Source organism: Schistocerca nitens, chromosome 1 (assembly GCF_023898315.1).
Source record: "Schistocerca nitens isolate TAMUIC-IGC-003100 chromosome 1, iqSchNite1.1, whole genome shotgun sequence".
NCBI lineage: Eukaryota > Metazoa > Arthropoda > Insecta > Orthoptera > Acrididae > Schistocerca > Schistocerca nitens.
In genome coordinates this window covers 704,740,625-704,758,000 of record NC_064614.1, presented here as the reverse complement: position 1 = coordinate 704,758,000, position 17,376 = coordinate 704,740,625, and the positions used below count along the sequence as shown (strand labels likewise).

General features: G+C 40.0%; 1 protein-coding gene across 3 annotated transcripts in view; it reads left to right on the top strand.

Annotated features, from left to right (window-relative positions):
• LOC126259706 (helicase domino) overlaps positions 1-17,376 on the top strand; it is a 444,931-nt gene that overhangs the window by 240,642 nt on the left and 186,913 nt on the right. For all 3 annotated transcript variants that reach the window (XM_049956690.1, XM_049956698.1, XM_049956682.1), the window contains exon 30: positions 273-497. In XM_049956690.1, coding sequence (XP_049812647.1) covers positions 273-497 — 225 coding nt within the window. The remainder of the gene's footprint in view (positions 1-272; positions 498-17,376) is intronic.

Genomic DNA, 17,376 nt, shown 5'->3' with positions numbered 1-17,376 from the left:
CATTTGTTTAACCGTTCTTTGAAAACACTGTCCTCGTTAGTAGCACCATAACTCTTTCCATTTTAATGAGAATGACTGTTATATCATTGCATTTTTGAATAGTAATAGCCAATCTTTATGTATGATAGTGACAGTGTAACTAGTGCCCAATTTTAAGCTATCTTAATGTATTAGTGTACAACAGGGCTTAATTATGTTAGCTATTTAGTTTTTCTCTTACACATGTCATTACATTTCTAACAATATTTAAGTAACTCATAAATAATTTTCAGCTTACTCCTGTGGAACGCTATGCAATGAGATTTGTTGAGGAGACTGAAGCAGCATGGTCAGCAGAGCAATTGGCAGCAGCTGAGGCAGAAATTGAACAACAAAAGCGGGAATGGGAACTTGGAAGACTCCAGGCATTGAAAGAGGAAGAAGAGCGATGTGCACACCTTACTGAAGATGAAGAAGAACAACCACTCACATTTTCACGTGTGGCTGCTCATAACCAGGTTAATAACACAAGTTCTCACACAACAAAATTCAGAGGCAGTGGCTTAATGCGTGGGCGGAGGGGTAGGGGGGGTCGTATGTCTAGTCAAATGACTCGCGTGCGAAGTCGAGGTGGTGCAAGCCATTCTACAGACAGTGAAAGTGAGTTCACAATGGGATCTGAGACTACAACCTCATTTGCAGACCATGACGGTTCAAGTGGTTCAGGTAGTGAAAATTCTGATCTGGAAGTGAAACATGTTGCAAAATCGTATGCCAACAATCATCGTGTTTCAAATAATGAAAGTCCTAGGACTCGTTCTAGGGGATCTGTTAGCATTAATCTTTGGACTTTAGATGTGAGTCCTATCTTACCAGGAGTTAAACCTGTAGGTGGTGTTCCTGGTCAGAACGGTATTGCATCAAAACGGGGTAGGAAAAGAGCATCTTTTGGACCACATAGCATTATTCGTGGAGGCCGTAACTCGGGCCCTGGCAGGCCACCTGCAGCACATAACCAAATAAATAGTGGACAAAATGTGCCTCTCAGTGCATCATCGCCAATTACCCCCTATGCAAATCCAAATCTTGTGATAAGGACGCGGCGTGCCTCAACCACACCTTCAAATATGCCTGCCCCCACTAGTCTTAATTCACTTACAGCCAATGAATCTATAAATGCAGTACTGTCTCGGAAAGGAATAAGACAAGGGCGTATTCCACGCAGATCTGAAAACAGTGTTGATGGAAATGGTCCTGTGACCTGAGTTACGTGCAACACTCCAATAAAAAATTAAAAGATATATATTTTAAGCTGCCTGGAGGCACTTTAATAATTTGGCAAGAGCTGTGTGACTTGGAGCCTTAGTGGCTCAGTCTATCTTGCAAGTAACACATAGTTTCTTTGTAATTTGTACATACATTTCCAGAGCTCTTTTAGTCTTATATAGTTTTTTATATTTTAATTTCAGGCAGTGAATCAATTTGTATGTTTGCGATGAAATGGCACAACCTGTTTGAAACATGTTTGTGGTCTGATTGCAAGTTCATATTTAAGATGTCATGTTATGTAATTGTGTTTATACGTGCAATGTACAAATGGACTGTGAGAAGTAGTATGGTGCCATGTGGTAAAAACATGTGCTTCATATGAGAACTATAATTGTGACATGTTGTCACTTGTATTGAAGAAAGTGTAAAAGATTAGTGTGAAGAAAGGAAATAAATTAAATTTTCTTTCCTTGCTATTTCCTGTGTTTTACTTATTTCCTGGTACGTTTCCAAGTGGATACAAAGGTTGAGCTTGTTTTGGTGTCAAAAAATTGCTCGATGTGCTTGTTTGTATTGTGAAGTCTGTCAAAATTAGTTTGGTATGGCACAGGCCTGTCATTGAGTAGGCAAATTTTGAAGAGTAATCTTACGTAACATGTTGCAGTGATAGGCCCTGTTTCATGCAGACTGAAATGGCCCTATTTTTATTTATTTACTGTGGCACCAAAACTCTGCCTTTGCCATTCCAAACTTGGAGATGATCCAAGATATAAGCATGCACAGCGAGCAAGGAGAGGAAAGTGTGGTAGCTCTTCACTGAAGCCATTTAGTTGCTTGAATTAGAACAATCAGATTGTCAAGTCTCACATAACACATCAGAAAACACTGGGTGAAGATTGAGTGAGTGTTTTAGTAATGACATGTAATGCAGTACTGCCATTTTGCCATATAATATATTCTGTTTCATAGCCCATTTTGTGTAAGTCAGGCTTCATTCGTACCATGTTTTGTGAGACCAGTGGCATTTATCATCAGGTTTTATTTTAATTACACTGAAACACAATATTAGAGACTCATGTCCTGATGTTGCACCTTGTAGTTACAGATTAATTAATAACACACATTTTAAGACAGTACCACGCATTACGTGTTAACTGAACTATTAATTCTCTGGGAAGTTGGGTCAAGTTCTTTTTCAGTAATCTTTCATAAGTTTGTCTCAGGGCATATTTCTTCATTGGATTTTTGAAGTGATAGAAGGGAAACCACGCTGTATACTTAAGAGTTGAATGATTCATAATGCCATATATAACTTGTCAAACGTATACTTAGAGCTGAATGATTCATAGTGCCATATATAACTTGAGAAAAAAGAAACAGTCTGAGCTTCCATTTTATGAACATGAATAAATAATTCAATTTAGCCTGATAGACAGATCAATAAAACACCGGTAGTCTGTTCATAAATCTGTCAGATATATGTTTAAAAAAATTGTAAAGTTCGTTATCACATACTGATAGCTGGTAGTAGAAAAATATGGCACAGGGTAACAAAAGGAGCAGAAAATGGGAAGCATATATATACTGAAATGGACGTAGACTAAATGAATGGTCATGTTGCTGCTAGTGGAGTGGGAATGTCTCATTTTTATAAAAATCCGTTTGTATACTGTCAGTTACATGACGCTAAGACATTACATGTATTCGGAGGAAAATTTTTGGTTTTGTAGTACACAAAATTAAAATCAAAGTTTAGGTCTTGAGTCATGCAGTGAAAGTTTTGTAATTTGGTAATTGCTTTAGCTTCTATACTGTGTACAGAATTACATTACATTGGCCAAAATTGATTGTTTTCATTATTAGTTTTATAAAGTGCTAGTTTTCTATGATAAAGATATGGCCTCAACAAAAATTGCTGTGCGGTGAAAAGCTGTCTTCTTCGAGCTGTTTGGACACTTAGGTTCACACAAACAGTAGCAAAGATCTAGATCAAAAAATTGATGAATTTGGAATTACACGTGACACCATCCATTGCACATTGAAAAATAAGACCAGACTGTAAATAAGAGTAAACTACTTATAAGCTCAAGATGTTACTCCAGAGCATGCCACATAAGAAATGGAACATGTGACAAGAGTTAGAAGTAGAAGCAGTTGAATGTAGAATAATTAAATACAGCAATACCTAGTATTAAATCATAAAGAGGATGGATAAGCAAGACTTAAATTAGCTTTAGCATACAAACTGGCAGATAGAAAAAAATGTAGGAAAAATCTAAGATGATGTGGGTAGGTACCGTATTTACTTGAGTATAAAACAACCCCCTTTTTCTAAGGTGCTCCTTGAGAAACACGTAATTTTAACATATTCCAGCTAATGAAAATTACAAACTTATACTGACTTATATCTGCTTAAAAAGTTAATATTACATTCATTCTGAAATTAGGCCATTTATTCATTGTCTACATTTTAATATATAGTAAGTAATAAAATAAACAAAAAGAAATTGTTTACATTAATTTTTATATTTACTGCCTTCTTTGTGTGCTTAGCCTGTCATCTGCAGTATCACTATTTTCAACCATCATCGTTGTCATCCTAAAGGGACAGCTGTAAAGCTTGTATCTTCGTTGCTACAAATATTCTGTTATTTCTTCAGAATATGTTCCACTTTCTGATGCTGTGGCTACGGTGGGACATGAGAACACACACATCGTATTTCGCTTCTAGACTGCCGTGGGAATTTTACAATGTCTGTTCCTTCCAAAAATATTGTCTGCCTGCTGCTCTCTCATTGATGCCAAATTCCATTGCAAACGGTGTGTGCCATGACTGTATTGTTGTCAATATATTTTGGTTAAATGGCAGCATTGATCATAAATATTGAAATCCTTTATTTTACTGATCGATTTCAGTCACTATGTGACTATCTTCAGTTCATTGGCTGTGTAGAACCAGCAGCCAACCGTCATACAGCACGGTGGGCTTGGACAATATAGATGAACAAAATACAGAATTACGCCACTGGTCCCAGGGTCTAGACTTTTAGCCTTTCCTGCAAAACTGTATGCTGTTGTTGAGTATTTGTCCAATTTTGAAGTCATTTCAATTCCTAGTGCAAATAGACTCTGGCACAAACTGCAGTTTAAACATGGTAGACATTCATAAAAAGCCAAAGTATGCAGTATAGTTTCCCATGGTTAACAACATGATGAAATGTATTGGCTACTCACCACTCCCCAATCCGCAGTCATTGTAGTTCTCAGCCAAACTGGTGTCACTGCCCCCTTTCAACCCTTCCATAGTTCTGTGCTTGAGCAAAAGTGAAACATGGACGGCAATATCTTCTAGTGTACAGGTCATATATAACTACAGCAATTAATACAAAAATAAAAGATTGCAGTCATGATTCAGTGCAATTCTGGAACTTCCGCTTGTCCTGCGATCTACTGATCTCTGTTGATATTATCTCCACAAAGGGTTTTTTGGCTGTGATTTGTTCTTGTGATAACAATTACAGTCAGTTTAATATGATTTATTTTGTTTGTTAGACATTTAGTTCTAGATTAATTTTCTTTCTCATTTCACCTTAATGTCACCATCTTGATCTAAAGCTGGTGATGTTTTATTATAATGCGCAAACAGCGACTGAATTTATCATTTTCAACCCACTTGTTAAATCATTACAGTTTCTCATAACGAAATAGAATATTGATTTGAGTTCAGAATCAAATAATGGTTTTTGAAGGACAAGATTTTTGCCTTTGAATATTACCTTCACTTCAAAAGCAGCGTAAATGTACGGTATATTTAAGATATCCATGCATGCATGAGAACTTTTTTTGCAAACCTGTTCAAATACAGCAAAAGTTTGTAAGTTGACAGAATTTAATGCTGTTTCCTCCCGTGTTTCACAAAATTGTGAACTTTTAAGCAGAGCATTATATTGTTGTAGTGACTAGTTCACAGTGTCTTGCATAAGCCCTAGTGCTGCAAGTCAAATGTCACATGTTTGTTCAAAGTCAATACTGTATCGAGTGCTTTGGCATATTGGGAAATCTCAAACCCATTCAAATGAAAGTATGTTTGCTAAGCCCTACCCTTTGGAATTCTTCAAAATAAATTTGATAAACCTCAATAGCCAAACTCATTTGTATAAATGTAAGACGACCCCTATATCAGTCTATTAAACAATATAAAATATATCTAAAAACAAAGATGATGTGACTTACCAAGCGACAGCGCTGGCACGTCAATAGACACACAAACATACACACAAAATTCAAGCTTTCGCAACCAACGGTTGCTTCGTCAGGAAAGAGGGAAGGAGAGAGAAAGATGAAAGGATGTGGGTTTTAAGGGAGAGGGTAAGGAGTCATTCCAGTCCCGGGAGCGGAAAGACTTACCTTAGGGGGAAAAAAGGACAGGTATATACTCTCGCGCGCGCACACGCACGCGCACACACACACACACACACACACACACACACACACACACACCCCCATCCGCACATATACAGACACAAGCAGACATTTGGCCTTTACAAATGTCTGTTTGTGTCTGTGTATGTGCGGATGGATATGTGTGTGTGCGAGTGTATACCTGTCCTTTTTTCCCCCTAAGGTAAGTCTTTTCGCTCCCGGGATTGGAATGACTCCTTACCCTCTCCCTTAAAACCCACATCCTTTTGTCTTTCCCTCTCCTTCCCTCTTTCCTGATGAAGCAACCGTTGGTTGCGAAAGCTTGAATTTTGTGTGTATGTTCGTTTGTGTGTCTATCGACGTGCCAGTGCTTTCGTTTGGTAAGTCACATCATCTTTGTTTTTAGATATATTTTTCCCATGTGGAATCTTTCCCTCTGTTATATTCAAACAATATAAAATCATTGACCTGATCAGCAATAGTTAAATCTGCAAATATAAAACAACCCATATTTTTCAAATAACAAATTTTGGAAAAAAGTCATCATATAACCGGATATATATGGTAATTGGAGAGTGTGGAACAGTCTTAAAGCCTAATCCATTTAGTGACGTGCAGAACAAGAAGAAGAAGAAGAAGGCAATGACATTAGGTTTTGTAAACTAATTGATTCATTCACACAAGATGTTTCATCAGTCACCCCTTATGGAGAGCCTTCAGGGACATAGACTAGTCAAGTTATTCATTAAAAGACTGAAGTAGCCACTGCAAAGTACTCTGACAGCTGGTTACAACTAACGCTACCTACATATAGTGTTAATTAGAGTAGCTACTCCTAGAACACTTTATTGTGGAAAGAGTGTAAGTAACAGCTCATTAAGTAGTTGGGAGGGTAACGGAAACCTAAACTAGATTGAAACTGTTACTAAACTTTAACATAATGTCTTTCAGCAGAAGTAAGAGACTAAAAGAACACGTGCACAACTAAACTGACCTGACTCTGCAGCCTGCCCAAGTTGCAGCAGTGGAACAATGTGTGTGTGTGTGTGTGTGTGTGTGTGTGTGTGTGTGTGTGTGTTTGTGTGTGTGTGTGTGCTGGCGCGCGCGCTGGAAGGGGGAGTGTGTGTTTGCAGGTGGTACCTATTTTATGTGTCAGCTGAATGCCTCAGTTATAATGATGAGTGGTTGCCTTTCCTCTGTCATTTGGAATGCACACAGCACTTCTTCATTATCATATTAAATGAAGATGATATGTATATTAGGAGAAAAGTAGTCACATTGGAAAAAATCACTGCTATTTTCTCTTATACTACCAAGCTGCTATTTTATCTGTTACTTCATACTAAGCATTTGTGTCATTTCACTGATTACCAAGAATGCTATCAGCTGTCTATTAAAAGAAGTTAAAACTTGTTATCAGGAACATTACTATTAATCAGGATCCATATTCCCAAATCAAAATAGCCCGATAAATTATGGCAATATTTGATAGATAGATAGATAGATATCCAGTGATCACAGGCCCTGCAGACCAAGTGCTCCTTCCACAAACTGCCTCCATTCCTTCCTGTTTAGTGCCCAGTTCCTCCAGGTGTCTTCAATCCCCAGGGATGCTAGGTCCTTCATTGGGTCATCCATCCAGCACTGCCTTGGTCGTTCAATGGAGCGTCTGGTGTTTGGTTTCCCCTCTAGTGCCTTCTTCGCCTGTCTTCCATCTGGCATATGGGTTACATGGCCAACCCACTGTATTCTTTTGCTATTTATCATGTGAAGGATAGTTGGATGTCACATCAGAAGGTAGATTTCCTCGTTTTTCCTCCTCCTCCATTCTCTGTTATTTAAAACTGGTCCCCATATCTTCCTCATTACTCTTCTTTCAAATATTAATAGTTTTTCCTTTTCTCGCTTAGTCGTGCTCCATGTTTCTGAACTGTACATTACTGCTGGGCACATCTCTGTGTTGTAGATTTTCATCTTAGTATTCCCTGAGATCGATTTAGAGCCAAGTGTCTCTCTGAGGGAATGTGTGCTTTCATTCCCACTGCTATTCTTTCCTTGATGTCCATTTTTATGTTGTTGTCTGTGGTAAACCAAGATCCCAAGTATTTGAACTGGTGTACTCTCTTGAACCTCTTGCCATGTATCTCAAGAAATTCGTCCTGCTCTTGTCTTCTTCCTAATTGCACGAACTCTGTTTTGTCTTGATTCACTTTGAGCCCTACCTACTGTGCATAATGGTCCATTTTCTGGTACATTCCTTTCAACTCGTGCTTTTATTCACTTAGTAGTACTATGTCATCTGCATATGCGAGACAATTGAATTTACCGTCCATCTGTACTCCAGCCCACTCCTGTTGCCTACACTCTTATTACTTTCTCTAAGATGACATTGAACAGAACACATGAGAGAGCACCTTGTCTGAGGCCTGTCTCAATCTCAAATCTGATGTGACTCCTCGGAAACGTACTGCTGCCTTTGACCCTTCCATACAAGCATGCACAAGCTGGCAATATTTGATAAGGTACTTTTTTAATGTGGTATCTGAAGATTTCCAGTTTCTGCCAGATGTGCGTTGGGAACCCATTAAAGACTTCTGCGACAGAATATAAGACTCTATTTTGAACACTAACCAGGCATACATAATCTGCAAGGTGCATTCAGAAAGAAATGAGCTAGAGGCTGTAAAATGGAAATCACTGGAAGGATCCTAATGTCATTGCCTCCAGAAGAAGGAGTTGTGCTCCCTGTGAGATTGATAAGATCTCGAAATTGCCGGTTGAGGGACACGGGCACACACCTACATGACAACAGAGCAAATGCAAGCACACATCGGCCGACCCCCGTATTCAGTCGTGTTGAAAACAGAGAAATGGAGACTCCAAAAGAGGTGCAAAGGAATATAGTCATTTCTTGAAGCGAATGGAGAGTAGAGAACAGTAGTTCATCAGACAGTGGCAAGGTGCAACGGAATATAGTCATTTCTTGAAGCGAATGAAGAGTAGAGAACAGTAGTTCATCAGACAGTGGCACAAGTGTATGGAGAGCAGTACATGTCCATTGCAAGGACCAAGGTGTCGCACAAGCAGTTTAGGGTGGAATGGATGTCAACCAGTGGTGCATGGTATGGAACACCACACTGCATTGCCGATGCCTTTGCCCAGAAGGTGGAAATCCTCATTATTCTAGACCGGCACGTTACAGAATCGACCATTGCCACAGAAGTCAGTGTGAGCATTGGGAATCTTTGTGCCATCATTAAAGACAGATGAAAACTGTACAGAGTGTGGGCCCAGTAGATGCCTCACAGTTTTCAACCTGTACAGGAAGCATGTCGAATGGGACACTAATATCTGCAGTGCTCTGTTGAGAGAGGGAATGTGTTCCTGTCACAAGTGGTCACTGGGGGTGAGACATGATGTCATCATGTAAGCATGTTCAGTCACCACCATCCAAAAATCCAATTTCATCCACATAGGTGTAGGAAAATTATGCTCAACTTCTTTGACTGAAAGGTCCTCCTCCTTATCAACTTCCTGCAGCATAGGACAACAGTAATTGTGCAGTGGTACTCACACACCTTGATCGGCCTTCACAAAGTGATTATTGAAACAACCACAGCTGCTGGGTCATTCTGCTCCAACACGATTCAAGGCCTCATACTGCAAACACAGTCGAGGAGCTGTTGAAGACATTCAAATGGGATTTCCTCAGCCTCCCCCAATGCAGTTTGGTCTTGTCTCCTTGCAATTGTGCCATTTCTGGTGGGCCAAAGAATGCTCTGAGAGGCAAACAATTCACCTTGGACAAGGACATCAAGCAGTATGTTTAGAAATCATTCAGAATGCAGCCCCAGAAATTTTACAACACAACTATTGACAGTCTTTTTGTCACAGTGGGGAAGGTGCCTCAACAGTGGTGGGCAGTACTTTTAAAATACTAGTGTAGGTTTCTGTTTACAAGACTGTGGCTTGTGTGTGGATTTCTTTTTCTATATGACTCCCACACAGTGAAAATAATTTTTCTCTCTATGATTATATTTCTGAATTTTATAGCTTATCCTGAAATCACTTGTATTAATAATCATACATGCTATTAGGGGCTAAGTGTATTGGCAAGTGAGTGAGAGGATCCCAAGCTCTCTAAAGAGCCTTCCAACAGATTTTTGGTTATTAACAGAATAAATACTTTTTTACCGAAACAACGTTGCCTGAGAAGATTAAGCAATAGAACAGAATGGACACAAAAAGGCCTCAAGAGGGTATACGCTGTGGCACGACCAGGGACCATTCAAAACCATTCGACGAAATTTGAAAGTGGTACTTTGCAAATAAGGATGTTTATGCTTTTTCATTCCGCTTCAACCCTCCTGTGGCTTGTGTTCAAACGGGTGTAACATTGACATACACATCAGTGGAATGGCAAAGGGTCCCTCTAAGAACCTCCCTACCCAAGTTCAGCAACAGCACGGTGCCACTGGACATTTTAAAAATGTCCCTGCACGAACATATTCATTTACTGACTCTTACCAGTAAGTGTGACAGGCAACCTGCTTCACACTAGCACCTGTTGGCCACATGCGAAATCAGAGGGGTGCTGAAGAAGTTGTCTGTCTGACTGCCACGTAAGAGATTGGTAGATGGATGTTTCGGTATATAAACCTTTTTTAAGTGCCCAATGAAAGTGCACAGGTAGCACTTATAGTGTTGCTGAACTGGGGGTCTTAGAGGGACCCTTTGCCGAATACACGTGCAACAGAATGGCACGAAAAAGATTGGAGCAAACCCCCATTTTGTTTCAGGTCATATTGAGATGTCATCGAGTGGTTGTGGTTCCACCCTGTATACCAAAACAAAACTTGTGTCACACTACACTCGAAGGGGTGAGACGTTCAGTGAGATTGGAGTTCCGTGGTGTCCTTAGAAAAGTGTTGAATCACCTTGGGGTTTGTTACCAGTCAATTTTACACTGCAAACTGTCATTTTTGAGTGCAAAATGCATGAAAATGAACACCCCAATGGGAATGGGTGGTTTCACTGATGTCCTGTATCCCACCTCCTGAGGCCTTTTTGTGTCTGTTCTGAGTGGTGATGCGTCTGAAATGTTTTCCTCGGCCATCCATAAGAAACCTGCACGATTTCAACACAAGACCTTACGATTCTGATCTCTGTCGCAGAGGCATCAAACAGTGGAGTGAAATGTGGGTAAGAGGGGACTGATGGCCTCCTCATCATGTGAAATATCCACAGTGGCATTGTGCAGAATTGTTGTGAACTTTGGTGCCAATGTGACATCATGAACCCCATCGTACATCTCACATGAACTTCTGAACTCTGGCCTTTTTTTGCATGTGGTGACACCATGCCTTTTTTTTGCACGTGTTGACACTGTGCTGTTTGAAGTATCACTGCGCCTGGGGATGACATCGCAGGGCACCGTGCTTTGCACAATTACAAAGGAAGGTTATAGGCACCTTTGAGACAAATTTCATACTTCTGGGTCACAATGGGACACAATTTTAGTGTTTTCAAAATACTGACTCTTTAAGTGTGTTGTACAGTGTAGTAGAATCACCAGCAGACATCACAGTTTTGGATGAGTCTTCAATTCACATTCAATCAGAATCAGATTATGAAATTTGCAACTGTTGTAAGACTTTCTTTGTCATCAAATTTTTGTCTACCCATTATTTTCTTAGGTAATTCATTCTTTTTCATATTGTGCCTGCAAGTTCATACTCATCTTCTTCTTTTCTGTCTTGTCCACTGATGGCTTAAGGAACCTAACCAGATTTCAATTATATTTATACATTTTTCCCTCCTTACTACATAACCTTTCCTATACTGTAATATTTGCTGCAGATTACATAATTGTGTTCAGATGGTGTCAGACATTTTAACTGCTTAGATTTCTAGCTGATGAAAGTTATAAATGTGCTGATATCTTGTAATTTTTAGAGTCTTGTTGATTTGCAGTATGAGGATCTTAAGCGTAACAGTGCCTGAGTGTTTTTAATTGAGGAAAACTTCAATAGGCTCTTCAGTATTTCTTTTTGGGTAATGTATATTTCATAAATGAGTAATGTTGTCAAGTCTGTTTGATCCCTATGATACTAGAGAGTCATTGAAGACACTTGTACCTTACCAGCCATTCCCATTGTTGTATGGAAAGAGCAACTGTTAGTAAGCCTCTGCATTGCATAAGCTTTTTTTTTTAATGTCTTCCACTGCAATTTATGAAGTATTTCTGTACGCTTACCATGCTGACAAAGCAAACCTTTGATAAATCATACAGATCGTCTTTGAATCTCTTGTATTTCCCTTACATCAGACAATATTGGTGAGAGCCCCAGATTGAAGAACAATACTCATTATCATTAATGATCTTAATACACTTAGAGTTGTACCAGGTGATATTGCTTTTACTTTGTTCAAATATCTTCCCATTGTTTATTATGAAGTTTTTCCTTTAGTCACATATATAGCCTTACATTCTGTCAGCATATTTTGTGTTTGTTAGGCAGCAGGATGACAGGCTTTCCAGAAATCAGGAAACATTACTGTGATTGACAAACAAACATCTAATGTCAATAACCTGGATGTATGTTCGCCATACTTTCTTAACAGTGTTTTGTGGAGACACATGGTATTACAGTGAATTAAATACAAATGAGATGAGGAATGAAAATAAGAGTATAAAGTTTCTAGAGGACTGTACAAGAGTTGAAACATCAGACTACAAAAGATATTAGTGGAGACTATTTACTTACAGTGGCGTATAGCCTTTTTGTATTGACTTATTAAAAACTTTTAATTTAGAAGAGTAGTAATGCTGTTCACATTAAATGCAAGAAGCCTACACCAATTAATTTAACCAATCATGGGTTTCAAGTTTATTTTACTGGGCAGTTACAAATGACTAAGCTGCACAAAAAATACTGGCTAAATTTTGAGACATGACTTCAGGCATATAGCCTTAAAGAGATCCACTGGGACCCATGTATGCAAGAAATTATACTTACACATACTCTTCGAACCACTGCACAATGCTTGGCAAACGATATTTTATAATAATATTAGTTCTGGTGTATGGTGGAGTATATTTAGCAATAATATGATGTACAGACTATTGTTTTCTGTACAATATGATAAAAGTGAATCTCTGCTTGCCTCCACACACATCACAATCAGTCTTACCATGTATTCAGGGTACTTATGCAAAATGTGCTTAAAGACAATAGAATAGGTCTACAGATTGCCTGAGATATTGATGATCTATATTTACCTAACAGCATTTTGCAAGCTGAATATCAATTTCCTTGCAACTGTTTTCATGTAATTTTCCTGAGAATCTCAATAGCACTTTCATATCAAGTAAAACAACCAGCTACTTCTTCAAAAATATTTTTGTAAAGTCGCTCAATATCTTCAAGTCCGAGATAGTAAAGATCACAAACGCTTGGGCTATATTCAAGGGAGGCCACACACATCTACCAACAGGCATAACCCATCCATGCAGTTGATTTTGCTAATACGTATGTTCCACTTCACAGTTAATTGCTATATATTTAATCAATGTGACAGAACTCAAGAAGTTTATCACTATTGTAATGTGATATGGACATATAATCCAAAGACCATTCAAAACTGAGGGTTGCTCAGTGAGCATAAGAGAGGTAAATATTGAGCGTTAATAGGTTGGACAGAAAAACCAATAAACGGATCAGGGAACACACTGGAGTGAAAAATGTGATTATGACTAGAATGCAAATGAATAGGTGGCAGGTGAGGAATTTAGTCAATTGAATAGATGATACGCAGTGGCTAGCACACTGGACTCACATTCAGGAGGACGACGGTTCAATCCCGCGTCCAGCCATCCTGATTTAGGTTTTCCGTGATTTCCCTAAATCGCTCGAGGCAAATGCCGGGATGGTTCCTTTGAAAGGGCACGGCCGACTTCTTTCCCTAATGTGATGAGACGGATGACCTCGCTGTCTGGTCTCCTCCCCCAAAAACAACCCAACCCAATAGATGATAGATGGACCAAGAAAGTTCATAGCTAATTTCCACGACATGAGGAAAGACTGACACACCTAATGGAAACTGGACATTATAAAACATTCCTGGAGCAATGTGGATGTGTATAACAGAAATCTTGAATGCTTGTAAAAGTCGACAGGAGGCCTGTATCCAGCAGTGGATGTCAGATAATCACCTAACATTTATCCATTTGTAAGGTGAGCTACCATCTGCTGTACCAAATGGAAACATTGTGTGGGTTTCTCAGCTACAATATTTCGCTATAAACTATATTGATGCCAGTGAATAAGGATTGTGTCATTCTGGCATGATACATCATTATATAACCGAGAAGATGAATGATCCTATCACACTTCTTTGGACCATCTCTTGACTAAGTTTAGCCTCTTTTAAAACCCACAACACCCAGTTCAGTATAGAACAGTGCTGAACTTGTTAGTAGTAACTAGATGGAGTAGTTAATTCTTGCTAGCGAAGTTATGTTATTTAGTACTTATGTAAAACATTTGTCATCAGGAAGCAGAAGTTTAGCTTTCAGTTCATCAAGCTAAAAATGTGGTGCACTGCTGCATGTATGACAATATTGTGTGTCATAACTTGAGATTGAGATGAAGTTTTAGCTTTCTGAGCAAATAACTGGGTTTTAAGCTGTGACAGAATGAAGAAAGAAAGGGAAATGTCAAGAAAGATGAAGTTGACTGTAGAAAGATGAAGGTACCGTAACCAAATATCAAAATGTACTGGAATGAAGTTATTCGTTCTGAAAGCTAAAGGTAGCATTGTGTTCTTCGTATCATTATGTCCTGCAGTTTTGGGAAATTGAATTATTTCATCTGCCAGTTTTATTTGTATTGAACATCAGTTGTTACAGATATTACAGTAACAAAATTGTAGGAGTTAAACCACCAAGAAAAACACTCCACCACATCTGCCTCTTGTTCCCTGCCCACCTTGTATTTACACTTTGTACCTACAGCAGTCCACTAAAATTAGGTTTTGTACTGAATATCTAAAATGAGAGATATTGGATAATGTACTCACTGGTGTAATTATGCCACCACCTGTCTATGCATTACAAAGTTCATCTAACAGCATTCATATATAGATTTCATGCAGATAGTTGTACATGATAGGAATTACACTAATTCGAAAAATATCAAAGTTTTCTTCCAATGTTTGATATCTGTGGAGACCTGAAAACCTGCATCATTCATTGTGAATTTAAATTGCCTGGAGCCTCAACAGTATGCAGTTATTTGTGGAAGTACATTATCACTAGATTCCTTCTGCAGTATTTGTAAAGATGGCAAAAGATAAAAACTACACACTGATCACAACAAACTGTCCCTAATTAGAATGCAAGCACGGTTTACTCATCACATTTTGTTCTGACCCTTCACCTGATTCTTCATTAGATATTGTTGGCTGTTTACTGCCAAGCTCATTTGATCATTCTTTCAAAGAAATGTTACTCTCTGCTGTTCATGTGTTGCACAGGAGGTAAAACTGATAAATTCATACTATTTATTGAAAATGTTGGAAAAGATAGATTGCCACTTTCCATAAAAAGGTCATGTCATGTTGCAGACAGGCACTATTAAAAGACACTCACACATAGCTTTTGGCCAGAGCCTTCGTCAGTACAAATGACACACACATGCATGCGCACACACACGCACAAAAGTAAGCACACCTCACGCATGCACGACCGCAACTCCAGCATCTCGGCCCAGAATGCAACATCATGTGGGATGCAAGTAGCGATCTGGAGGGGGGTGGGGAAGGAGAAGGGATAGTAGTGTGCAGGTGGGGAGAGAGACAAACATTGCCTGGAGGAGTGTTCAGGGACTAGACTGCCAACAGGTGCAGTGTCAAGCAGTTGTGTGGCAGGGAGGTGGGGAAAAAAGGAGCAAAAAAGTAGAGGACTGGGGAAAGATGGACAGATGCATTAGCAGAGGGATGCAAATATACAGGGTGGAAGATGAGAATGGGGAGGAGATAATAGGACAGAGGGGGGCGGAAACTGTTGGATAGAGGGTGTGGGGACAGTATATTACCATAGGTGCTTCACTACCTGAGCCATCTGGATCTTTCCCTCCACCACCAGCTTTTGTGAACTGTGCAGCTGGGAGTTTCCTTAAACACATTTTCTGCTCCCATAATTATCCCAGCCTCAACCTACGGGAATATACTGTCCCCACACCCTCCACCCAACAGTTTCCATCCCTCTGTCCTATTATCTCCTCCCCATTCTCATCTCCCAACTTGTTTATTTGCAGTCCTCTGCTAACGCATCCACCGATCTTTCTTCGGTCCTCTCCTTTTTCGGCTCTCCCCCCCCCCCCCCTCCCCTCCCTGCCACACAACTTCCAGACAATGTTTGTCTCTCTCCCCACCCATACACTACTATGTCTTCTCCTTCTCCACCCCCTCCAGATTGCTGCTTGCATCCCACATGATGTTGCATTTCAAACCGAAATGATGGAGTTGGTGGTCGTGCGTGCCTGAACTGTGCTTGCTTTTTTTGGGTGTGTGTTCCTATGGCTGATAGTATACTCACTACAGGCAACAGTTTTTTAAAGACAGAAGCAGGCTGTGTTGCCCCATGGTATCTTGTTTCACAGTTGTCATCCTGTTCCTTCACCAATACACACATCAAAAAAAGTTTTGCATCATCCCACTTCCCAGAACTCCTGAAGACAGCCATTGACTGAGGATATTGTATCACGGACACATTCCCTTTGACTGTTCAGAGATGTCACTAAACTTGCCCAAAGATGTAAACAACCATGCTTGAGCAGCGCCTATTAGACGGAGGGGGTCCGACAGCTGATCAGTTCCAGTCATTCCACCAAGGAGGAGATACATGGCTCATGTTGTCTGTAGTTCAACCATGCCTAGACAGTCAATATCATGGTTTGACTGTGTCCGCATTGTTACTTTATGCCAGGAAGGGCTCTCAACAAGGGAAGTGTTCAGGAGTCTAAGAGTGAACCAAAGCAATGTTGTTTGGACATGGAGGAGATACAGAGAGACAGGAACTGTTGGCGACATGCCTCGCTCAGGCCACCCAAGGGCTACTATTGCAGTGGGTGACTGCTACCTATGGATTATGGCTTGGAGGAAACCTGACAGCAATGCCACCGTGTTGAATAATGCTTTTTGTGTAGCCACAGGACTTCGTGTTACGACTCAAACTGTGCGCAGTAGGCTGCATGATGGACAACTCCACACCTGATATCGATGGTGAGGTCCATCTTTGCAACCAGGGCACCATGCAGCATGGTAGAGATGGGCCCAAGAACATGCCGAATGGACTGCTCAGGATTGGCATCGCTTTCTCTTCACCTATGAGTGTTGCATATGCCTTCAACTAGCCAATCGTCGGAGACGTGTTTCAAGGCAACCTGGTCAGGCTGAAGGCCTTAGACACACTGTCCACCAAATGCAGCAAGGTGGAGGTTTCCTGATGTTTTGGGGTGGCATTATGTTGGGCCACCATATGCCACTGGTGTTCATAGAAAGCGCCGTAATAGCTGACAATATGTAAATGTCATCCTCTGACTGATATTGCAGCCATATGAGCAGCATATTGGCGAGGCATTCATCTTGGTGGACGACAATTCGCGCCCCCGTCGTGCACATCTTGTGAATGACTTCCTTCAG